This window comes from Syngnathus typhle, linkage group LG10, assembly GCF_033458585.1.
Source record: "Syngnathus typhle isolate RoL2023-S1 ecotype Sweden linkage group LG10, RoL_Styp_1.0, whole genome shotgun sequence".
Taxonomy (NCBI): Eukaryota; Metazoa; Chordata; class Actinopteri; order Syngnathiformes; family Syngnathidae; genus Syngnathus; species Syngnathus typhle.
Window position 1 is genome coordinate 11,964,798 of NC_083747.1, and position 23,822 is coordinate 11,988,619.

The 23,822-nt window shown below is 47.7% G+C and overlaps 3 protein-coding genes and 1 pseudogene across 3 annotated transcripts; all 4 read left to right on the forward strand.

Moving 5' to 3' along the window:
• Nucleotides 1-230: 230 nt before the first annotated feature.
• Nucleotides 231-5,092, forward strand: LOC133160993 (uncharacterized). The gene is made up of 2 exons (XM_061289148.1): nt 231-417; nt 2,905-5,092. The coding sequence occupies exon 2, from the start codon at nt 2,951-2,953 to the stop codon at nt 4,124-4,126; it is 1,176 nt and encodes a 391-aa protein (XP_061145132.1). The 5' UTR covers nt 231-417; nt 2,905-2,950; the 3' UTR covers nt 4,127-5,092.
• LOC133160992 (protein rapunzel-like) lies at nt 241-8,040 on the forward strand (annotated as a pseudogene).
• Nucleotides 8,041-12,902: 4,862 nt separating this feature from the next.
• LOC133160994 (protein rapunzel-like) lies at nt 12,903-17,431 on the forward strand. The gene is made up of 5 exons (XM_061289149.1): nt 12,903-13,114; nt 13,373-13,483; nt 13,604-14,038; nt 16,911-16,954; nt 17,031-17,431. Exons 3-5 carry the CDS (start codon nt 13,609-13,611, stop codon nt 17,235-17,237), a joined length of 681 nt encoding a protein of 226 aa, XP_061145133.1. The 5' UTR covers nt 12,903-13,114; nt 13,373-13,483; nt 13,604-13,608; the 3' UTR covers nt 17,238-17,431.
• Nucleotides 17,432-21,657: 4,226 nt separating this feature from the next.
• On the forward strand, nt 21,658-23,147 carry LOC133160944 (protein rapunzel-like). The gene is made up of 4 exons (XM_061289067.1): nt 21,658-21,896; nt 22,155-22,229; nt 22,386-22,864; nt 22,941-23,147. Exons 3-4 carry the CDS (start codon nt 22,391-22,393, stop codon nt 23,145-23,147), a joined length of 681 nt encoding a protein of 226 aa, XP_061145051.1. The 5' UTR covers nt 21,658-21,896; nt 22,155-22,229; nt 22,386-22,390.
• Nucleotides 23,148-23,822: the final 675 nt, after the last annotated feature.

The following is a 23,822-nucleotide window of genomic DNA, read 5'->3' on the forward strand; positions in this document are numbered from 1 at the left end:
TACTCTCCCGTCGCTTGCTATTGACCCAAGATAGTGAGGGATGAGCGGAGGCGGCGCGGGGAGCGGCCCTATCGCTTGTCCTCCCTCTCGTCCTCCACTGACCCCTGCGGGCAAGACATGTCACAGCGCGGCCCGGAAACATCTGCAGCAACATCCTGGGGAGGTATCTGTTGAAACATGTATTTCTTGCGGACGAAATGTTCCACGCCCCAAGTATGGATGCATAAATAGATGGTGCGAGCGGAGACTGGTGCTTGCATTCCCAGCTGGACAAGTTGGACAGAGTCTGAAGGTGAGCCCGGCCGGCTTTAATTCTCCATAAATGCCTCAAAAAGCAAAATAACATTTGGATCAAAGAAAGACAAGAATTGAAGCCGCTTGTTGTGGATTTTGATCGTTCAGGTCCAACATTTGAAGGTGAGCTTGGCTTCAATTCCACTTTGGTTGAAAGAAAAGAAAAGAAAAGAAAAGAAAAGAAAAGAAAAGAAAAGAAAAGAAGGGGAAAAAAAGGAAAGAATTAGAATTGCTCGTTGTTCTGACAGGGAAATATGATTGTATTTTGACTTTCCAACTTGAGGATTTGAATGTCACCTTAATCAACTGCCTCAGACCTAACACTTTACATAAAAAAAAAAGTCAAATGAGAAGAACCCATTTTGTGCTTGATCATTCAAGTTGGCGATTATTTGAATGTAATCTTGGCTTTGATTCTCTAGTAAAGAACACTTGAGAAGATGCTTCGATAAAATAAAATGAAGTGCACATTTCAAGCACCTTTTTGAAAGAATGAAAGTGAAATTGAATGACCGAAGGCCTTGTTTTGCTCTTCCGATGCATTTTGAATAATCCAATTTGAAGGTATGCTCAGCTTTAAGCCTTCAGTAATTTAAAGCATTGAAGGAAAAAAGCAAGACTCTCTCTTGCACTGCAGACGCATTGAGACCGCTCAAGGTCCACTTGGCTTTGGTTTCACTCTAACCCAGGGGTGAGCAAACTACGGCCCGCGGGCCACATCCGGCCCACGGGACCGTTTAATCCAAATTGTATTATTAAACTTTTTGGGGGGGGTCATTTTGCCTGCAATGACTGCGTTTTCCCAGTAGATGGCGAAGCGCTCGCCTGCGCATTTACTACCGGAAGCCGTGTCAGAAAGCTCGGTGCGCACTCACAAGTGCGTGTACGTACTCAGTAGTACGGACTTGGCGCACTCTCGCTCTATTCGTATCAGTCCCGAATTTAGAGCGTGGGCTTTGACGACAGCATTCCTATAATTCGCGCGCTGAGCTTTCAGATGCAGTTTTGCGCTAAAGCCACCCACAAACCTTCCCCTGGAATCCTTCCATTAAAATGAGTGGCCCGAAAAAAAGAAGTGAGTGCCGAATGTTAAAAAAAGAGTGGCCAATTTGGCTCGACGTACGCGACGTGACGTTCAGCCACATGAACGTCAACATCAACCCGTCACAGATCAAGGTAAACGGACCAACACCTCGGATCTCGCCTAAGAATTGCCACAACAAATTTTACTCCAGACTATGACGCACTAGCAAAAAAGGGAGACCAACAACACTGTTCCCACTGAAAATGAACGGGAGGCTCTCAAGTTTATTGTAAAAAAATGCATTTTGAATATGATTTGTACACATAGCAGGGATTGAAACTAGCGACCATTCTCATTTTCAAACAATGCAGGATGCTCAAGGACATTGATGCACCACCTATTTGCGACTAATCTTAACCTGTAAAGTTCTTAAGGCTTACTTTAAGGAGGTGTTTCCCGTTTCCTCACCTCTGTTACCAGGTGTTTGCGAGTTAAAACTCTGCTCTGATTTTCAGATACCCCTCACCGTGTTGCTGTTTTGATTACTTTATTTGGATGTATGCTTTCACCGATTCTTCAAGATGATATATTTGGTCAGAATGTTTGCCGTTTGATGTGATCTCATAAAATAAACATCTTTCATTAATCTGACCTGCAGGCACTGAAGTGATGGAGATTGTTATTCATAATAACAGTGTCGTATTTTATGAGAATCACTTATAGCAGTTTTTTAGTGAATTATTATTATTTTAATGCTGTTAATAAATGCATTTGTTTTCAAAAAACTTGTTTGGAATATCCATGCTTTACTACCTGCTAAAGGCCAAGATCTTTTATGCAATGACCTTTACAGGTCGCTTATATGACTTCACACAACGCCTACGTCCATGTGCTCCTGGTGCGGCCCTCCGGTCCAAATTTAGAACCCAGTTCGGCCCGCGAGTCAGAATAATTGCCCACCCCTGCTCTAACCGAAAAGCAAGTGAAAAAATCAAATTGGCCAGTCAAGTTGTTTGGATGGTGCTGTTGTCACGCATGACGCGACGTGCAGTCAAGTGACCCGGAATGTTCCATTGGAATCGTCTTGCGCCTGCTAATCGATCGTTCTGCGTTTGAGCGCAAAGAAAGGCCATTTTGTGTTGCTGCTGTTGTTGAAAAGCAGGACAAATCTTTGGCTGGCGTCGTCAAGGCCGCAGTAGAGGGGGGATGGGGAGGAGGGGAAGATGGGCCTCGCCCTCAGAAAAAAAAATCAACCTTATGTCTGTGTGCGCGCCAAACTTTGGATAATAATGCTACACAGTGCGTCATTTGGGGGCACACATGGCGATGAGGACAAGGTTGCTCAAGTGCGCTGCCGAAGGCTTTTCATTAGCCAGGCTTGGGTGTGCCTTTTTTCCGCCTTCTCCAGGGAGTCCAACTTAGATCATCTCCCCGGTGTTTTTTCTCCTGCCGACACAATACGTGACGTGTAGAATTGAACAAGCCGGCACATACTCAAGACACCAGGGTAGTTTTTGCGTTGTGCTCGGGAAAGTGTCCGAAAACGTCTTCTTTAAGGGTGTCTGTCCCTCCATGTGTCCTTTCAGGCTGTGGCGGAATCAGTGGCTGTGAAATTGCGCAACCATCGACAGCATGGCAAACTGGCTGGTGGACAACAGGGACAAGATTGAGAAAGGGGTGAACATCATTGGGGAAGCGTCAGAGGTCCTGGCCGCCACGGTGGGCCAGCTGCACCCCATCCTGGAGGCCATTTTCAAGTTCTCGGCCGAGATCCTCAGCAACCCGGAGGGCAAGGAGGCTGTCTACTTGAGGCAGAAGATTGAGCAGGTCAACCAGAAGCTGGTGAGCATCCAGAGCGACATGGAACAGATCGCCCTGGAGCTGCAGAGGACGTCCATGAACAAGCAGAACTTCGACCGTGAGGCGCACATACTGGGCCAGTACGAAATGTTCCAGGAGTTCATCAATGCCAAGCCCAGCATGAAGGAGAAGAAGAAGGAGAAGTTCATCAAGTATTACGAGGTCACGGAGGCCGACTTGAACTTGGACGCCCTCTACAACGCCGTCACGGGGGAGAACACGGCCGGCAACCCCATGCTGGACACGGTGGTTGACACGGAGCAGAGGAGCCGCAGGGCGGTGGAGGACTTCTGCGCTCGGCTCAAGAAGCTCTTTATAATGGGCCTCATCGCCGTCATGGGCTACGCCGGCCTCCGAGAAGGCGTGGTGGAAACGGGCCTGACGACCAAGTGGCACGAGCGGATGAAGGATGTGGAGAAGCGCATGAAAGCGGCCGTGGACCACTGCACGGAGACCTTCGTGGACCAGGCCAAGCTGGACCTGGAGAAAGCATTCAAGGAGAAGGCCTTCTGTGCGGCCAGCGAGGACTTGACGCGTTTGGTGCTCTCTACGCTGGTCGAGAAGTACGACTGGGTCAACTGGTCGGTGCGCGCCTTCAACAGGCGCGAGCGCATCTTCTTCTACAACTGGCTGGCGGGATGCAAGTGCCACGGCAGCGGCGGGGCCAACTGGTTCAAGCTGACCATAGACAACAAGGTCAAGGTGGTGGTGTCCTTCTGCGTGGACCCGTCGCCCATCGACAAGACTCGCATCTACGAGCAGATCGAGCAGCAGCGGCTGAAGGGCAACATGAGGGCTGTGGCCCTGACGCTCAACCGCTGCTTCCCTGACTACCTGGTGCACGCTGTCAGCCACTACAAGGAGGTGGTGGAGTCCAACAACTTCAACGTGGAGTGCTACTACTACGCCAGGCAGAAGCGGGCCTTCCTCTGCATCCACCCGCAGTAGAGCCGTGCTGATGTGATGGAATATCTGAACTGGCAGGGGCACATATGATGGAAAATGCACATTTTATTTGTCGACTCAGTGTTTGTTGCCGTATGGATTTCTTCTTTTCTTTTTGGGTAGAGAATGTGGTCCACTTTTTTGGTTTTTCACAAATGCATATGAACAAGTGTCAGATTGCCGATAAGCGCAAGCAAAAAGATGGCGCTGGTCGGCTTCACCGTGTCGGCAAAGATGAGCATGTTTGAGCTTTGCAAAAGTAACTGAGCAGCAGCGAGCCAGGCGGCCTGTTTGCGTAAACGCTCCCGTTGCGGAAGACGGAGATGAAGACACATTGTAACTGATTTTTATTTTTGGCAACAATCTGACGTGCTTGTATCACTGTGATGTTTGTTCTCTTGTCAATGTTCTAAATGTTGCCTTTTTGTCTTTTTGCAGGTCCATGTTTTGAAATTGGCAAAAAAAGAGTGTAATGTACAGAATCTGCATGAAAATAAATGCACGTTAAAAATATTTCTAATTTGTCATTTGATTTTCAAGAGCAAAATGTTGGATGGTGACGACTCTTTGGACATGCGTCTTTCAGGCTTCAGCTATCATGTGCTTTCAGACCAGCCTTCTCTGTTTGCTGTGTCAACATTACTCGTGTCCGTTTCTTACCTAAAGACATTTAGTGTAGCGTTTCCTATTTTTCATACATGCCCACAAGACAGGGAGGGGCTGCTTGCTAAACCATGAAGGTCAGCTATCGGACATCTCCTGAAATGAAGCCCCCAAACGACATTAAGATTGTTTACTGTTTGGAGAAATTCAGGGAGGACACCCTTGTCCTTTTTTATTTGTTGGTAGTAGAAACACACAGCTGGTTTACAACCAGGCCTAAGAATTCAAAACTAAAAAAAACTAAATGTGCCCGGGGCCTTAAATAGGCGTTAAGAAACATTAAATGGAGTCCAATTTCAAAGTTATGAGATGTCACAGACAGGGAGTCACTAGTCACAATAAACTTGAGAGCCTCCCGTTCATTTTCAGTGGGAACAGTGTTGTTGGTGTCCGTTTTTTGCTAGTGCGTCATAGTCTGGAGTAAAATTTGTTGTGGCAATTCGTAGGCGAGATCCGAGGTGTTGGTCCGTTTACCTTGATCTGTGACGGGTTGATGTTGACGTTCATGTGGCTGAACGTCACGTCGCGTACGTCGAGCCAAATTGGCCACTCTTTTTTAACATTCGGCACTCACTTCTTTTTTTCGGGCCACTCATTTTAATGGAAGGATTCCAGGGGAAGGTTTGTGGGTGGCTGTAGCGCAAAACTGCATCTGAAAGCTCAGCGCGCGAATTACAAGAATGCTGTCGTCAAAGCCCACGCTCTAAATTCGGGACTGATACGAATAGAGCGAGAGTGCGCCAAGTCCGTACTACTTAGTACGTACACGCACTTGTGAGTGTGCACCGAGCTTTCTGACACGGCTTCCGGTAGTAAATGCGCAGGCGAGCGCTTCGCCATCTACTGGGAAAACGCAGTCATTGCAGGCAAAATGACCCCCCCAAAAAAAAGTTTAATACAATTTTGTTCAGAGTTGGCGGGCCGGATTAAACGGTCCCGTGGGCCGGATGTGGCCCGCGGGCCGTAGTTTGCCCACCCCTGTCCAAGAGATTTCCTAACATTGACCAAAAAGCACAAAAATAGCAACAAAAGAATCAAACAATCAAATCCATCTCCGTACATGTCGACGAAATACTACAGCAAGAAATTGTCCCGTCTGCTTCGCTCGCCTTCCCCTCGCCCTTTCCTCCCTCCTTCCCTCCCTCTATTGCGCATCACTCCTTTCTTTTTTCACTCTCTTCTTTGGGACCCCTCCCCATGCAGCTTTCCCTACACACAAGCAGCAGGCTGCATGGGAATCTTCCACTCAACTTGTCCGACGTGAGAAAGAAGACGCGTATAGGTAAGAATTTGCTGAATGTTCTTATCTGGACCGCAGAGGAGGAATATGCACGCAAAATGGGGTGACGTCAGCTAGGGGGCCACTTGTGCGTAAAAGCGCACATCCATTGCGCACTTATTAGTTTAATTTATTCCTAATTATTTTGGCAACCGGAATTGGCCTCGTATTTGATTATTTGTGATGATTTATGGGTGTTTAGAGCATCAAATTTCATTAAAAAAAGATGATAAGACAAAAGATGATGTATTCAAATATAGCGAGGCTTTTAAAAGGAGACGTTTGTAAAGTCTTCCTCGGAGCCTCGTGTGACTTTCTTGATGTCAAGAAACGAGAGCATGTAAAAAAGAAGGAAACGAAATGAAAAGACTCGCTGGCACAGTTTCAGAAAAGCAATTGCTTAAAAAGGTATGTCATGTTTTGAATATTTACTATTGTCCTGTCTTGTAGACCATGACTAGTCAAGCGGAGAAGATTTTGGCCCAGAAGAAGGAGGCCATCGAGGCGGCCATGGAGATGTTGGAGCGTGGCGCCGAGGTTGTGGCCAGCGCGGTGGGAGAACTTTTCCTGCTGTGCCAGGCCGCCGCTCCAGTTCTGCGTCTAGCCCTGTCCGGAGTAAGGAGGTCTTCTATGTTAAGGAGCAGTTCCTGACAGTCCGCAACAGTCTGGACCTCCTGTCGGGCCAACTGGAGGACATCGACTGCGAGATCAAGAAGGCCCGGCTGGACTCGCAGTACTTTGCCGTGGAGGAGAACCTACGCAATCAGTTCAGGAAGTACATGGACATAATTGAAGCCAAGCCGCAGTTCCGTGAGGTCAAGACCAAACTGTTCCTGGAGCATTTCTCCAGGAGTGGCGGCGAAAAGAATCTTTTTGTGCTCTACCATGCACTCATGGGGGACAGCAGCTTTGGAGAGTCCATTCTGGACGTGGTGGAAAGGTACGCTCACTTTGAGGGACCGACCGCTTCATCGGGCCGATGCAAAAGATTTGCTCGTAGCTCAGAAGGTGCTGCTGATGTAATGTGTTTCCAGGTACGTCTCCAGGAACCGCCGCCTCCTGGAGGACTTTTGCGTGCGCATGAAAGAGCTCTTCTGCCTCGGCCTCATCGCTCTGATGGGATACACGGCCTTGACCCAAAACCATCAGGAAGAAGATGACAAAATCCAAGACTGGAGCCGCAAGATGGATGAGATCGAGCTCCGCATGAAGATCACCATCCAGTCCTGCGTGGACGCCTTTGCGGAGCAGGCCAAACTGGACACCCAGCACCTCCTTCAGGAGAAGCAGATCAACAGTCTCCAGGAGACCAGCCAGCAGCTCCTGGACTTCCTGGTCAAGAAATACGACTGGGTGAGCTGGTCGGTGCGCCTAATCAACCATTCGGGGAGCACCTACCGCAACTGGAGGGCTGGTGAGCGCTTCCACCACGTGGTGGGACGCAACTGGTTTGAGGTTCTACAGGTCAACAACATCAACCTGGTGGTGTCCTTCAGTAGCAGACCCCAGACGGTGCCCAGGGACGCCATATTGGAGATGATGGAGGGTGCCGCCCGAAAGGGCAACGCCCCCACCGTGGTGGAGGTCCTGGAGAAGCAGATGAGCGGCTTTGTGGTTCACGCCGTCAGCCGCCACAAGGAGTCAGCGGCGGCGTGGAGTTTCCCAGACAATTGTCACTACTGGGAGAGGCACAAGAACGTAGCCGTGTGTGTACACGCTGACTGAAAGTCGCAAACATTCCAAAGTGAGAATACAATCCAACCTCGAAGCCTACTTCCCCAAACTCTAACTATGACCGCTATGCCTGACACCTACAAACCTAACTTAATCTGAAACAAATCACCTTAAACCTTATTGTAAAGCTAATCGCAAACATACTGTATCTGTGTCCCAATGTAATTTCCAATGCCAACAAAGTATTTCTGGATTGTTTTGTTCTGAGTGTAAATAAAGCAAGCGCATGGTAAGCATTGAATGGGTTTTGCGTCTTGCCAGCAGACAAGTCGTTTATGGATGTGGCCAAGTGGTTAATTTAATAGGCTGCTCCTTTTTTCGCAGCATAAATGTGATTGACGCTGCAACGTTAGCATCTGCGGCCGCTAATTGAATTCCCCTTCGCACCCGAGTCAGCATTTCCCAGACCGCAGCGCTCTAATCGCCCCGCAGGCGAGTAGCAAAGTGCTTGGCTTAGCATGTGTAGCGCTCATTTCCCAGACGTTGCTCCCAGTCTTATGCGGGCCTGCCTGACTGTAAAACGGAAAAATGAGCAGGTGCGTTCATAGGACGCTTTCAGTTCCCTTTATTTATTTATTTATTTATTTATTTATTTATTTATTTATTTATTTATTTATTTATTTATTTATTTATTTATTTATTTATTTATTTATTTATTTATTTATTTATTTATTTATTTATTTGTTTATTTGTTTATTTATTCATCAAATTTTCTTTTTTTATATAAATTGGAAAATTGCACTGTTTTGTGTTTGTGTTTTCTTTCGTGTTGAATTCATTCCATGTGTTTTTCATGTGTGCATATCGTGGCAGCAAATTGATGAGCGGCTTTCGTTTTGTCAAAGGTAGGAAATATTGATCGGAGACGCTCTTCCTTTCCTCCCCCTCGTTAAAAAGCCTCGCGCCAGCGCCGCCATGGCAACATCCTGACGGGATTTACAGGCACAACTCGATGGGAAGGCAACATTTTTTTTTAAATATCAACTGATCTCGGTTGTTATCACCATTTTTTCATGTCGTTGTTAAACTGTTAGGAAAGAAAAACGCAGTATTTCGACTTTTTTATAAACTTTTGCAGTACTGTAAATAAAAATGAAAACGCGAATATAGAAAAGTATTAGTTTATTCATAAAATAAAAGTGTCTTTCAGGGTGCAATGTTCCCTTCCATCCAGCAGAGGGTAGCATTGGCTGCCTTACGGGTCGCGCGCTTTCAAATAGCGAAGAAGAATCACACCTGGTTTGTAGAGAGGCCAACTTCTGTGTTTTTGATTGTGTTTGACAGATTAGACATGAAAAAAAAAAAGTGAAACATGCTTTCTGCAGAGGCCAAAGGTCGACTCTTACTCCCTGCCTGTTGTCACGGACGTTTCCGGCATTTTGAAGGCGTATCACCGCGACCCACCTCGGCCTCACAACTGGAAGTCGTCAAAAAGTGTCGCCCGACTGATTGGAGATTTTGGACTTCGGAACAGGCAGGAAGTCAACCAGCCCTCGTTTTTAGAAAAAAAATGAATGACTCAATGTGCAGGACCAGACAAAAGCCAATATCAATATTTCATAAGCGAAATGAAAGAGCAGGTCGATGCTTGGCTCCTCTAGACTCAGGATAGCCTAATAAGGCATCCATCCTGCACTTTGACTGATCCAATTGGATAAAGAGCCTTCAAGTCATACGGAGTCTTCTGCAAAGGGGGAGGACAAGTAGAGCCCCCTGGTGGTGACAAATTGTTTACAGGTAAGAGAGAAAGAATCATGGCATAATAAGCGAACTGTGTGCGTGCGATAGCCTGATGCATGTGTCTTGCTCCATCTGCCTCGTATAGCTCATAAAGTACCCTTTCTTTCCATGTATAATGCGCCCGCATGTATAATACGCACCCTAAAAATGGCATGTTGATGCTGGGAAAAAGCCTGTACCCATGTAAAATACGCACCCAAATTTTGACTCCTACTTAAGTCCGTAAACGTAAAATTATTTCAGAAAAAAGATCATCTTTGGGAACAACTGGATGTTATTCTGCTGGTCAGTATCACTGCGCATGCGCTAGCAAACTCGATAGCGAAGAAATGTTTCGGATTTGTGTAGGGTACATTGTGACAGCAAACGAGCAGGTGATCGAGCAAGCGTCTGATACGAGAGCATTGTGTTCGTATGAAGCGTGTTTGAAGTGAACAGCAGAGAAGAAAGCGCATCTGTAATGGCGGCCTCCGTATCATATCCGGATTAAAAAAGAAATTTAAAAAAAAAGAATTTTTTTTTTGTACCCATGTATAATGCGCACCCCAGATTTTAAGACAATAAATTAGTTAGATTTTGCGCATTATACATGGAAAAAAACGGTAACTGTAATTTAGTTACTTTTAAATTAAATTACGTTTTAAAGGTGTCAGTAGGGATAGGCGTAGGAGTAAAAATGTAATTTATGTTTTGTAATTGGGTTGACACACCTGAAAGAAACACAACCATGAGAAATCGTCCAACGAGGTTAAAAAGAAGAACAGCCTACTAAAATGGCGACACTCTATTCGTTGACTGGTGGCTGGTGCATGCTGATTCATATTTGACAAGACTGAATGTGATTGGTTCCATCCGAACAGGCAGCTTTGAGAGGGTGTGTCGACTTATGCAACCACATTGTGTCACTTTTCTTTTCTGAGGAGAGTGGCACTTTGCGAGAAACATTAGACGCTGGCCAAGGTCAGAGAGATAAAAGCCAGTCAATTTGGTCTTCATGTGACTCCAACAAAGCAAAGTGGCTCTGACGGAAAAAAAATGATTTCATTTTCAAAAGGTCTATTTTGTGAAAACATACAGCCATGTCATCGTCAAATCAATTTAAACACAATGAAACCCTTTTTGCTTTGTTCAGTGCAGCCCTTCTGCTTTGTGCGCCTTGGCCACCAGGGGGCAGAAGAATGCAAACATCCAAAGGTCAGATTGGCCTTCACGACGGACCGTTTCGGGACCGGGAGCCATACATTTGACACACTGTTCCAAATTCAAATTTGACTGTTACCTGTGTAACTAGTCCATGATGCGTGACGTGATGTGCAGCCGCGCCGCGCCTGTCACGGCGCGCTGACACGGACAAACGTGGCCTTTCATCTGGCCGCCATGCTGCCTTCCGGCCTCGCAAATGTATGCCTTTGGGGCCGAATGTCTGCTCTTTGCAAACTTGTGGGCTCAAGTTGGTGGGAGCTACAACAAGGCTGGTTTTGTCTTGGGGACAACCGGTTCCCTTTTTACTTCCCCTTTCTCACTTTTTGCCCCCCCCCATCTCTCTCTCTCTCTCTCTCTCTCTCTCTCTCTCTCTCTCTCTCTCTCTCTCTCTCTCTCTCTCTCTCTCTCTCTCTCTCTCTCTCTCTCTCTCTCTCTCTCTCTCTCTCTCTCTCGAATGCATAAATAGATGGTGCGAGCGGAGACTGGCGCTTGCATTCCCAGCTGGACAAGTTGGACAGAGTCTGAAGGTGAGCCCGGCTTTAATTCTCCATAAATGCCTCAAAAAGCAAAATAACATTTGGATCAAAGAAAGACAAGAATTGAAGCCGCTTGTTGTGGATTTTCAATTCCACTTTGGTTGAAAGAAAAGAAAAGAAAAAAAGGGGAAAAAAGGAAAGAATTAGAATTGCTCGTTGTTCTGACAGGGAAATTGATTGATTGATTGATTGATTGATTGATTGATTGATTGTATATTTATTGATCCCCAGGGGTGGGGAAATTCAGGCCCCAGCAGTATTCATACCACAGAGTGGGTATACAAAAGACGCACAAATGGCATGAGCGCAACTCAATAGGCTCTCATAAGGCTGCCACACAACGGCGCCACAAAGAAAGCCAGAAAGTGCTCAAGATAAAAGCCATCAAAGCAAAACAAAGCTAAAAGACAAAGGAAAAAAAGTAACTGTGGCCAACCAGCACCCCTCAATACAAGAGAACATCCCAAAAGTAAATGATAAATGAAAAAAATATGATTGTATTTTGACTTTTCAACTTGAGGATTTGAATGTCACCTTAATCAACTGCCTCAGAGCTAACACTTTACATAAAAAACAAAGTCAAATGAGAAGAACCCATTTTGTGCTTGATCATTCAACTTGGCGATTATTTGAATGTAATCATGGCTTTGATTCTCTAGTAAAGAACACTTGAGAAGATGTTTCGATAAAATAAAATGAAGTGCACATTTCAAGCACCTTTTTGAAAGAATGAAAGTGAAATTGAATGACCGAAGGCCTTGTTTTGCTCTTCCGATGCATTTTGAATAATCCAATTTGAAGGTATGCTCAGCTTTAAGCCTTCAGTAATTTAAAGCATTGAAGGAAAAAAGCAAGACTCTCTCTTGCACTGCAGACGCATTGAGACCGCTGAAGGTCCATGTTAGGGTTTGCAGAATATTCTGCAAACCCTAACAGTCCACTTGGCTTTGGTTTCACTCTTTAACCGAAAAGCAAGTGAAAAAATCAAATTGGCCAGTCAAGTTGTTTGGATGGTGCTGTTGTCAGCCCAGGACGCTGCTCACAGGTTTGCCTGCTTTGTGATGTTTTTCACCGATTCACGACCACGGTCCATTGGGCGCCGTTGAACTGGACTGCCGTTACACCTGTCTATGGACCCCGTGGAGGCTATTTTGTGTGTTTTGGGGTGTTCTCTTGTATTGAGGGGTGCTGGTTGGCCACAGTTATTTTTTTTCCTTTGTCTTTTAGCTTTGTTTTGCTTTGATGGCTTTTATCTTGAGCACTTTCTGGCTTTCTTTGTGGCGCCGTTGTGTGGCAGCCTTATGAGAGCCTATTGAGTTGCGCTCATGCCATCTGTGTGTCTTTTGTATACCCACTCTGTGGTATGGATACTGCTGGGGCCTGAATTTCCCCACCCCTGGGGATGAATAAATATTCAATCAATCAATCAATGGACGTGAAGTCTCCCATCCCCTAAATGTGTGATGAGAAGTGCCTACTTAACTGTTTGCTGCACTTCATTTAAATGATGCGAATCCTAAATTCTGCTTACCTTGCTTGTGCCCCCCGCCCCCCTAAAATCCCCACACGTCACAAATGTTGCTATATATAAAAATAATCTTACTTGGAGCTTGAGTTCTGTTTATTTTGGGCCCACTTCCTAGGCATCCAAATCCTCTTCAATGGCTGCTTACCTCCTTGCTGTCATCTGTAATTCTGCTTCCCCGACTTAGGTCAAACAATATTAAATGGTGGCCGTTGAGCTGCATCACTGGATTGGACCACAACCTCATCATCTGTGTAAACAAGAAAACAATTGAAGTACTGATGCTATTAAATGCTAGTTCCAATGCCAAGGTAACCGATAAAAAGAACTCTCCAAGTGATGCCATTTCAGAGCAAAACTGGCCACGGGGATTTCAGTCCACTGGTGGTGGTGCTGAAATCATAAGTGGGTTTTGCTTCCCTCTAGTGGTCATGTGTGCAACAACGCAAACAGGCGCTGCGGTCTTGTCATTCTGCCTTAGGAGCTGTCCGTGCCCTGTTCGCTAAGATGTTACTGCTTCATGCACTGTGTGCTTTTTATCTTAATGTGGCTTTTGTGTGTCTTTGCAGCTTAGTCCCCACGAGAGTTTTTGTTCCAGAGGGAGCTTGAGGAAAGACGGGGCCGAAAAAAGAGACCTAAGCCTTGGAAGCATCCGTGTTGTCGGGGAATCCTCAGAGAAAGTGCGTGAAATGTTTGGCATGATTTTGTATGCACAAGATGGAACCGAAGCCCCGAAGAAAGTAGTGCTTTGGCACTCTCGTCTCCATCTCGTATAACTCTTTGATGCTCCCTCCCCGCAGCCACAATGGAAGAGAAGATAGTGGAGGAGCACACCAAGCTGAAGCAGGGCATGGTGAAGGTGCAACAGTGCGTAGCCACCATCTCGTCAGCGGCAGCTGTGGTCAACCCTATCTTCGGCGTGGCGGGCTCGCTAATGCGCGTGGTCCTGCACCACATCGACGACGAGGACATCCGCACGCTCAAGCGCGAGTTCGGTTCCGTCAACCGGGCGCTGGACGAGCTCTCGCGCGAGAATCGCCAGGCCCTGGTAGCTATTCAGAAGGAGACGCTGGACAGCCAGTACGCCTCGGTGGAGGAGAACCTCAAGAACCAGTTCCGCAAGTTCATGGATCTGGTGGAAGCTCGGCCTGAGCACAGCAACCGGAAGAAGGAAGACTTTGCCCGCAGCTACGCCGACGACTTGGGCGACCAGAACCTGCACACGCTCTACGACGGTGTGTGTCAGGCTTCGGATGAGGAAATGGAGCAGGGCGACCATGTGCAGCTTGGACCAGGGTTTATTGGAACAAACTCAAACACAAACTTGGTAAACTGACATCAATAATAGGACTGACCTGACAAGACGTGGAACAGAAAGACATGGGGACGTGACCATGACAGCAGCGATTGATCGACAAACAACAATCGACGAGCAATGAACCGACAATGAACAAGGGGCAGACAGGGCTTAAATACCAAGCACAAAACACGAGGCAGGTGAACGCGGTTACATTGATTGAGGGAACACAGGAGGGGAGGGGCGACGCGAACAGAAACCATGGCAACTTAGCAAAACTGGGGACCAATCATGACAGTACCCCCCCCACAAGGGACGGCTCCCGACGACCCAAAAATCCAATCCCTCACGACAAGGGGGGGGCGGGTGGGCAGAGAGCCGCACCCGGGGGGCGGCGACAAGGGGCAGAGAGCCGCACCCGGGGGGCGGCGACTAGGGAAACCCCCTCACTCTGCGGCGACTCGGGGGACAGAACTGCACTCAGCGGAGGTCAGGGGCCCAGGGCCACACTCGCGGCACACACTGGGGGCCTGACGCGCAATCGGCAGGAACTTGGGGAACAGAACTGCACTCAGCGGAGGTCAGGGGCCCAGGACCACACTCGCGGCACACACTGGGGGCCTGACGCGCAATCGGCAGGAACTTGGGGAACAGAACTGCACTCAGCGGAGGTCAGGGGCCCAGGGCCACACTCGCGGCACACACTGGGGGCCTGACGCGCAATTGGCAGGAACTTTGGGGAACATGAACCGCACTCCGGCGGCGACTCGGGGAACATGAACCGCACTCTGGCGGCGACTCGGGGGACATGAACCGCACTCCGGCGGCGACTCGGGGGACATGAACCGCACTCTGGCGGCGACTCGGGGGACATGAACCGCACTCTGGCGGCGACTCGGGGGACATGAACCGCACTCTGGCGGCGACTCGGGGGACATGAACCGCACTCTGGCGGCGACTCGGGGGACATGAACCGCACTCTGGCGGCGACTCGGGGGACATGAACCGCACTCTGGCGGCGACTCGGGGGACCTGAACCGCACTCTGGCGGCGACTTGGGGAACATGAAAAACAAACGATGACAACTCAGGGACAGAAAAACAAACGATGACAACTCAGGGACAGAACCGCGCTCGGAGGGAACTTGAAAAGTCAGAGCCGCAATTGGTGGCAGTTTGAAGTCCGGTCCGCAATCAGCGGCAATTGGAAGGCGGTGCTGTGCGCAACGGCAAGAGTCAGCACGCGCTGCCGCAGTGGGGTGGGGACCATGGACGATCGTGGGTCCGGCGCAGCTGGCTTGAATCTGGCCCCGGCCGTAGGTCCTGCAACACCCCCGAAGACCGACTGGATGACGGCCGCTGGATCCGCGCCGCCTGGATTTGTGGCGGCCGCAGCGTCCGCGCCGTCGGGACAGGGTCGGGGGTCAGCCGCTGGATCCACGCCGCCTGGATTTGTGGCGGCCGTAGCATCCGTGCCGACGGGACAGGGTCGGGGGTCAGCCGCTGGATCCCACGCCGACGGGGCTTGGCTTGGCTTTCTTGGGCTTGGCTTTCTTGGGCTTGGCTTTCTTGGGCTTGGCTTTCTTGGGCTTGGCTTTCTTGGGCTTGGCTTGGTTTCTTGGCTTGGTTTCTTGGCTTGGTTTCTTGGCTTGGTTTCTTGGCTTGGTTTCTTGGCTTGGTTTCTTGGCTTGGTTTCTTGGCTTGGTTTCTTGGCTTGGTTTCTTGGCTTGGTTTCTTGGCTTGGTTTCTTGGCTTGGTTTCTTGGCTTGGTTTCTTGGCTTGGTTTCTTGGCTTGGTTTCTTGGCTTGGTTTCTTGGCTTGGTTTCTTGGCTTGGTTTCTTGGCTTGGTTTCTTGGCTTGGTTTCTTGGCTTGGTTTCTTGGCTTGGCTTGGTTTCTTGGTTTCTTGGCTTGGCTTGGTTTCTTGGTTTCTTGGTTTCTTGGTTTCTTGGCTTGGTTTCTTGGCTTGGTTTCTTGGCTTGGTTTCTGGCTTCGCTCGGGCTTTGGCTTCGCTCGGGCTTTGGCTTCGCTCGGCTTTGGCTTCGCTCGGCTTGGGCTTCGCTGTGGCTTGGGCTTCGCTGTGGCTTGGGCTTCGCTGTGGCTTGAGCTGTGGCTTGAGCTGTGGCTTGAGCTGTGGCTTGAGCTGTGGCTTCTTGGGCTTTGGCTTCTTGGGGTTAAATCTCACCACTTCATCGTTGATCATTCGGGTAGGTTCCTCTTCGTTTAATTTCTTTTCCTCTTCAATCTCCTTTTGGGTTGGAAGTGATGTCTTCTCTTCGGGTTCAGTCTTGCGCAGTTTGGTTTTATCAAACTGCGTCACTTCGGTTTTGACCTTTTTGTCGCACATTCTGCAAGCTGTTATGTATACGTGTAGCGTTCTCGATGTGTTCTGCAGGTCGCGGACGGGAGCTGATCCTGGAAGGTCCAAGCGCTGGTCGCTGTGATGGTCGGTTCATTCTGTCAGGCTTCGGATGAGGAAATGGAGCAGGGCGACCATGTGCAGCTTGGACCAGGGTTTATTGGAACAAACTCAAACACAAACTTGGTAAACTGACATCAATAATAGGACTGACCTGACAAGACGTGGAACAGAAAGACATGGGGACGTGACCATGACAGCAGCGATTGATCGACAAACAACAATCGACGAGCAATGAACCGACAATGAACAAGGGGCAGACAGGGCTTAAATACCAAGCACAAAACACGAGGCAGGTGAACGCGGTTACATTGATTGAGGGAACACAGGAGGGGAGGGGCGACGCGAACAGAAACCATGGCAACTTAGCAAAACTGGGGACCAATCATGACAGGTGTGGTCGGGAAGCCCAAACTCTTCAGCCGGCCCATCCTGGATGTGAGTCGCTCACACACACTGCGGTGACGGGCAAGGGGAGATCTTCTCACTTTGAAGGAGCTTTTTTTTTTTTTAGGTGTTCCTGAAGCATTCGGGTGGCGATCGTCGGGCCATGGAGCGCCTGTGCACACGCCTCACTTACTTGTTCTGCATCGGCCTGATTGCCCTGATGGGCTACGCCGCCGTCATTGGCGACGACGATGCCGGCCTGAGCGAGGAGTGGGCCGAGAAGATGGAGAACGTGCAGGACAAGATGCAGCAGGCGCTGCGTATGTGCCGCTGAACCGGGCACGCGCACATCATCCACGTTAGCTTGCGCAACAGCGGTGGGCAAAGACGCGTGTGCTACGGTACTGTTGCCACCCGGTTCGCATTTCCATCATTGAGCATTCACAACTACGGCTTGCGCTTTGTTTTCCTTCTTAAATTGGTTGGAGGTATTTTTCTGTCCTAAATTTCATTGAATACCGTTTTTTTTCATGTATAATGCGCAAAATCTAACTAAATTATTGTCCTAAAATCTGGGGTGCGCATTATACATGGGTACAACAATTTTTGAAGAAAATCTCCCTCGAAATAAAACTTGAAATCACCTTCTTGTTTGTTGTCAATCGCGCATTGCATTCAGCCATCCTCCCCAACACACTTTGTTAGGGTGGTGCTCACTCAACTTATTTTGCAAGAACCACACAGGAGACAAGTAAGTCACTTTCCTCTCTTTTCATTTTAACCTAACTGATCGCGGTGGTGCCTTTCTGGGCAGTCGGAGAAATAAAATACATCCAGCCTAGTTAAGAAATCACCAGAGAGATCACCATGACAATTGTGAACACACGGAAAGATAATAAATAACTGGAACATCACTCAAATATCGGTGATCCCGTTGAGTCTCACATATTTCTTCGCTATCGAGTTTGCTAGCGCATGCGCAGTGATACTGACCGGCAGAATGACATCCGGTTGTTCCCAAAGATGATCTTTTTTCCGAAATCATTTTACGTTTACGGACTTAAGTAAGAGTTATTTCTGCATGTTTTTAAGCACCACTACAAATAAATATGAGTCCATGCATCCATAAGTGTGGGTTATTTCTGCACGTTTTTAAGCACCACTACAAATAAAGTGTGGGCTATTTCTGCGCATTTTTAAGCACCACTACAAATAAATATGAGTCCATGCATCCATAATTGTGGGCATCATTCTGTTTTTCTGTCGGCCTGCTCTCTGGCCTAACTTGACTCTAGATTAGGGACAACTGCAGGGAGCGAAGACGTTGGAATCGCAGTGACCATTTTGTCCCTTGACGACCCCTCCTGTCGACTCAAAATGACGTCACGTCAATCGCTGCTGGCAGCAGGGGGCGCTAACGTACACAATGTCAGCCGCCTGAAGTGGATGATGAAAAATAGTGGCTGCTTCTTCCACCAATGCTTTAGGTTATAAATCCAAATAGCGTGTTTATACTATTGGGGACATGTTAAACTTTTTTTTTGCATTCTCTTACTCAGTCTAAGGTGAAAAGTGAATACAACAAGATATCCATCTTTACCAAACTACCTCTAAATTCATTTCAGATGGCCAAACCGTACGTGACTATGATTAATGACTGTGATGTAATCTTAGAAGTGTTACAATGTTGAGAAGTAGCAACTTGGTGTGGTTCAGCTAAAGATGCTTGCATAATTTCGCAAATTAGCTTTCGAGTTAAATTGTGACTTTGGTGGTCTTTAAATTTGAAACGGCTACAAATGAGCTTTCAATCCATAGTAGTGAAATAATTTCTACTATACGCTACACAGCACAGGCAGCACGTGTACATTTTACATATTGCGTAACTGCCCTGCGACTGACTGGCGATATGTTCAGGGTGACAGGGTGCGCTCTGCCTTTCACCCAAATTGAGCTTGGGTTGGCTCCAGCGGCGCACACAGCGCCACAAGTGCATCAATCGCCATTCAATTACCAGGTATGCCGTTTCTCAACATGTCCGCCAGGTGTTGCTGTTTCTCTCAACTGCAAACATTCCACCTGTTTCCATGTCGCCTAAGGTCCATCACATACACGGCCAAAATGTCCTCTTCATTCGTTGCATTCTGTATTATATGTATGTCATCTTCCAAATCAAGTAGTTTGGTTATTCAAAATGTAAGACGGTATGGTGACGGTGAGTCCCGAAGCCTCCATTAATAGCCCGTTGAACTTGTTCGAAAAATGCTGATTTGAACCGCACGGTTCTGCTGCTCATCTATTTAGGAGGTCACGGGAATCACTCAAGCCAAAACTAAAGATGAGTAAAAATGTAAAATGACATAAACCAATCAAAGAATAAAATAACAATTGACACTTGAATTGCTTGCTTTGGGCTGTGGCATCTATTGATTGATTGAATATTTATTGATCCCCAGGGGTGAGGAAATTCAGGCCCCAGCAGTATCCATACCACAGAGTGGGTATACAAAAGACACACAGATGGCATGAGCGCAACTCAATAGGCTCTCATAAGGCTGCCACACAACGGCACCACAAAGTAAGCCAGAAAGCGCTCAAGATAAAAGCCGTCAAAGCAAATCAAAGCTAAAAGACAAAGCTTTGGGGTCTTTCAGACTGTGAAGCAATTTCCTATAACATAACTCTTTTAATCTGAGATTTGAAAGAAACAAATGACAATGTTTTAAAAACTCATCTGTCCTATTTCCACACTTGTCCTGATTGTGTTTGGTAAGTCATTTAATTAAATGTAAATGTCTTCTTTTTTTTTAATATTCTATAATTATTCTATAATAATATTTGGCATGTTCTTCCTAATACGTTTACACTTGAAATAATTCACGAGCCTTTTTAACATATACTACGTTTGTGTTATTTCGGATCAATTGGGCTCCAAATATCAATTTTGCGCGTTTGGAAAGATTTGTGGGCCCTTAAATGATGCTTTATTCCAATATTTTCACCCCTACACCGTGAACGTACATGGACGTGTCCATTTTGCAGGGATTGCTGGGAAGAAGAAGGAGTCAGTCGAGGTTGGGCCGTCGGACAAGCGTTCCAAGGTGGAAGTCAGTTCAAGTTAAAAGCCACTAAAAGGTAAGAAAGAAGCAGCCTCTCCATGGCTGCTGTTGGATAATATTGCTTGGGATCCCAAGTGGATAGAGTCTAGTCCGCGTAAGATGTCAAGAAAAATCAGTTTTCGAGGTTAATTTGCCGTGTTTGCCGCATTTTTGGAACGGCTCGGGCCTCGGCTGTGCGTTAAAAAGCTAACACGGAGGCGCGGCTAGAGGGAGCCAAAGCAGGCAGGAAAGAGCCTCACCCAGCCTGTGGGACTGACTCCATTCTTTGCCAGAACGGATGTTTGCCCTTATTTTAACATCCTCAACAAGTCCGGAAGTCTTTATTATTGCGTTTGTTCCCTCAGTTGTGGTAGTCATTTGAATTTGATGAGTCTCAGTGGTGTGCGCTTCCTTGGCTTTAACTGCCTCACCAACATGGAATTTTGGTTCTGACTGACAGCAAATGTGCCTCATAAATGGAAGAAAAAAACCCTATTCAAGTATTAAGGATGAACTTTGATGGTAAAATTGTAATGATTTCCCCCACAATTAGCTTAGCCTTTTGCTATACTTTTTGTTTGAGAGCGTTAAAAATGGCAGTCAAGCTGGTAACAGGTGATGGCAGTCAAGCTGGTAACAGGTGATGTCAGGAGGCTGCTCCTCACTTCCTTGTTTGAATTTGAGATCAAAGTCGCCTTTAAAGACCGGTGCCCGTGTTTTGATTGCTATTATGTCCATTTGTTCAATTACCTAACTAAATATTTATGAATAAATAATATATTTATATATATTTTTTTGGTATGGTGCCGTGAGTGGCTGCCTCCCAGCAGTGTTCTCTCTGTCCCTCTTTATTTCCTTCTTTTCTCCTTTTCCTTTCTGTCTTTTTGTCCATTCGGCGATGCTGGTGCCTTCTACCGCACCTCGGTATCTCTTCGGATTGGATTTTCTTTTTTCTTCCTGGGACCGGGATCATCGGTCGAGACCGGCGTAACTCTACGACGGCTTCCTGCTCATCCGGCCAGTGATGACTGGGTCCCTCGCCTTGGCCCCTGTGGGGAGTCCGCTCCCTCGTGCTCGTCGGAACCAACGACTTTCGCCATGCTAGCCCCGTGGTGACCATCTGCACGTGCCCCGACTGGGTGCCCGGGAAGCTGCTCACACGTTTGCCTGCTTTATGATGTTTTCACCAATTCACGACCACGGTCCATTGAGCGCCGTTGAACTGGACTGCCCTTACACCTGTCGATGGACCCCGTGGAGGCTATTTTGTGTGTTTTGGGGTGTTCTCTTGTATTGAGGGGTGCTGGTTGGCCGCTGTTACTTTCTGACTTTCTTTGTGGCCCCGTTGTGTGGCAGCCTTATGAGAGCCTATTGAGTTGCGCTCTTGCCATCTGTGTGTCTTTTGTATACCCACTCTGTGGTATGGATACTGCTGGGGCCTGAATTTCCCCACCCCTGGGGATGAATAAATATTCAATCAATCAATCAATGGACGTGAAGTCTCCCATCCCCTAAATGTGTGATGAGAAGTGCCTATTTAACTGTTTGCTGCACTTCATTTAAATGATGCGAATCCTAAATTCTGCTTACCTTGCTTGTGCCCCCCGCCCCCCTAAAATCCCCACACGTCACAAATGTTGCTATATATAAAAATAATCTTACTTGGAGCTTGAGTTCTGTTTATTTTGGGCCCACTTCCTAGGCATCCAAATCCTCTTCAATGGCTGCTTACCTCCTTGCTGTCATCTGTAATTCTGCTTCCCCGACTTAGGTCAAACAATATTAAATGGTGGCCGTTGAGCTGCATCACTGGATTGGACCACAACCTCATCATCTGTGTAAACAAGAAAACAATTGAAGTACTGATGCTATTAAATGCTAGTTCCAATGCCAAGGTAACCGATAAAAAGAACTCTCCAAGTGATGCCATTTCAGAGCAAAACTGGCCACGGGGATTTCAGTCCACTGGTGGTGGTGCTGAAATCATAAGTGGGTTTTGCTTCCCTCTAGTGGTCATGTGTGTAACAACGCAAACAGGCGCTGCGGTCTTGTCATTCTGCCTTAGGAGCTGTCCGTGCCCTGTTCGCTAAGATGTTACTGCTTCATGCACTGTGTGCTTTTTATCTTAATGTGGCTTTTGTGTGTCTTTGCAGCTTAGTCCCCACGAGAGTTTTTGTTCCAGAGGGAGCTTGAGGAAAGACGGGGCCGAAAAAAGAGACCTAAGCCTTGGAAGCATCCGTGTTGTCGGGGAATCCTCAGAGAAAGTGCGTGAAATGTTTGGCATGATTTTGTATGCACAAGATGGAACCGAAGCCCCGAAGAAAGTAGTGCTTTGGCACTCTCGTCTCCATCTCGTATAACTCTTTGATGCTCCCTCCCCGCAGCCACAATGGAAGAGGAGATAGTGGAGGAGCACACCAAGCTGAAGCAGGGCATGGTGAAGGTGCTGCAGTGCGTAGCCGCCATCTCGTCAGCGGCAGCTGTGGTCAACCCTATCTTCGGCTTGGCGGGCTCGCTAATGCGCGTGGTCCTGCACCACATCGACGACGAGGACATCCGCACGCTCAAGCGCGAGTTCGGTTCCGTCAACCGGGCGCTGGGCGAGCTCTCGCGCGAGAATAGTCAGGTCCTGGTGGCTATTCAGAAGGAGGCGCTGAATAGCCAGTACGCCTCGGTGGAGGAGAACCTCAAGAGGCAGTTCCGCAAGTTCATGGATCTGGTGGAGGCTCGGCCTGAGCACAGCAAGCGCAAGAAGGAAGACTTTGCCCGCAGCTACGATGACGACCTTGGCGACCAGAACCTGCACACGCTCTACGGCGGTGTGGTCGGGGAGACCAAACTCTTCAGCCGGCCCATCCTGGAGGTGAGTCGCTCACACACACTGCGGTGACGGGCAGGGGAGACCTTCTCGCTTTGAAGGAGCTTTTGTTTTTTTTCAGGTGTTCCTGAAGCATTCGGGTGGCGATCGTCGGGCCATGGAGCGCCTGTGCACACGCCTCACTTACTTGTTCTGCATCGGCCTGATTGCCCTGATGGGCTACGCCGCCGTCATTGGCGACGACGATGCCGGCCTGAGCGAGGAGTGGGCCGAGAAGATGGAGAACGTGCAGGACAAGATGCAGCAGGCGCTGCGTATGTGCCGCTGAACCGGGCACGCGCACATCATCCACGTTAGCTTGCGCAACAGCGGTGGGCAAAGACGCGTGTGCTACGGTACTGTTGCCACCCGGTTCGCATTTCCATCATTGAGCATTCACAACTACGGCTTGCGCTTTGTTTTCCTTCTTAAATTGGTTGGAGGTATTTTTCTGTCCTAAATTTCATTGAATACCGTTTTTTTTCATGTATAATGCGCAAAATCTAACTAAATTATTGTCCTAAAATCTGGGGTGCGCATTATACATGGGTACAACAATTTTTGAAGAAAATCTCCCTCGAAATAAAACTTGAAATCACCTTCTTGTTTGTTGTCAATCGCGCATTGCATTCAGCCATCCTCCCCAACACACTTTGTTAGGGTGGTGCTCACTCAACTTATTTTGCAAGAACCACACAGGAGACAAGTAAGTCACTTTCCTCTCTTTTCATTTTAACCTAACTGATCGCGGTGGTGCCTTTCTGGGCAGTCGGAGAAATAAAATACATCCAGCCTAGTTAAGAAATCACCAGAGAGATCACCATGACAATTGTGAACACACGGAAAGATAATAAATAACTGGAACATCACTCAAATATCGGTGATCCCGTTGAGTCTCACATATTTCTTCGCTATCGAGTTTGCTAGCGCATGCGCAGTGATACTGACCGGCAGAATGACATCC

Excerpts from the sequence above, each read along its gene's own strand:
- LOC133160993 (XM_061289148.1), top strand. The coding sequence starts at position 2,951 with ATGGCAAACTGGCTGGTGGACAACAGGGACAAGATTGAGAAAGGGGTG.
- LOC133160994 (XM_061289149.1), top strand. The coding sequence starts at position 13,609 with ATGGAAGAGAAGATAGTGGAGGAGCACACCAAGCTGAAGCAGGGCATG. Across the intron at positions 14,039-16,910 it reads CCTGCACACGCTCTACGACG|GTGTGGTCGGGAAGCCCAAA; the intron begins GTGTGTGTCAGG and ends CAATCATGACAG. Across the intron at positions 16,955-17,030 it reads TCAGCCGGCCCATCCTGGAT|GTGTTCCTGAAGCATTCGGG; the intron begins GTGAGTCGCTCA and ends TTTTTTTTTTAG.
- LOC133160944 (XM_061289067.1), top strand. The coding sequence starts at position 22,391 with ATGGAAGAGGAGATAGTGGAGGAGCACACCAAGCTGAAGCAGGGCATG. Across the intron at positions 22,865-22,940 it reads TCAGCCGGCCCATCCTGGAG|GTGTTCCTGAAGCATTCGGG; the intron begins GTGAGTCGCTCA and ends GTTTTTTTTCAG.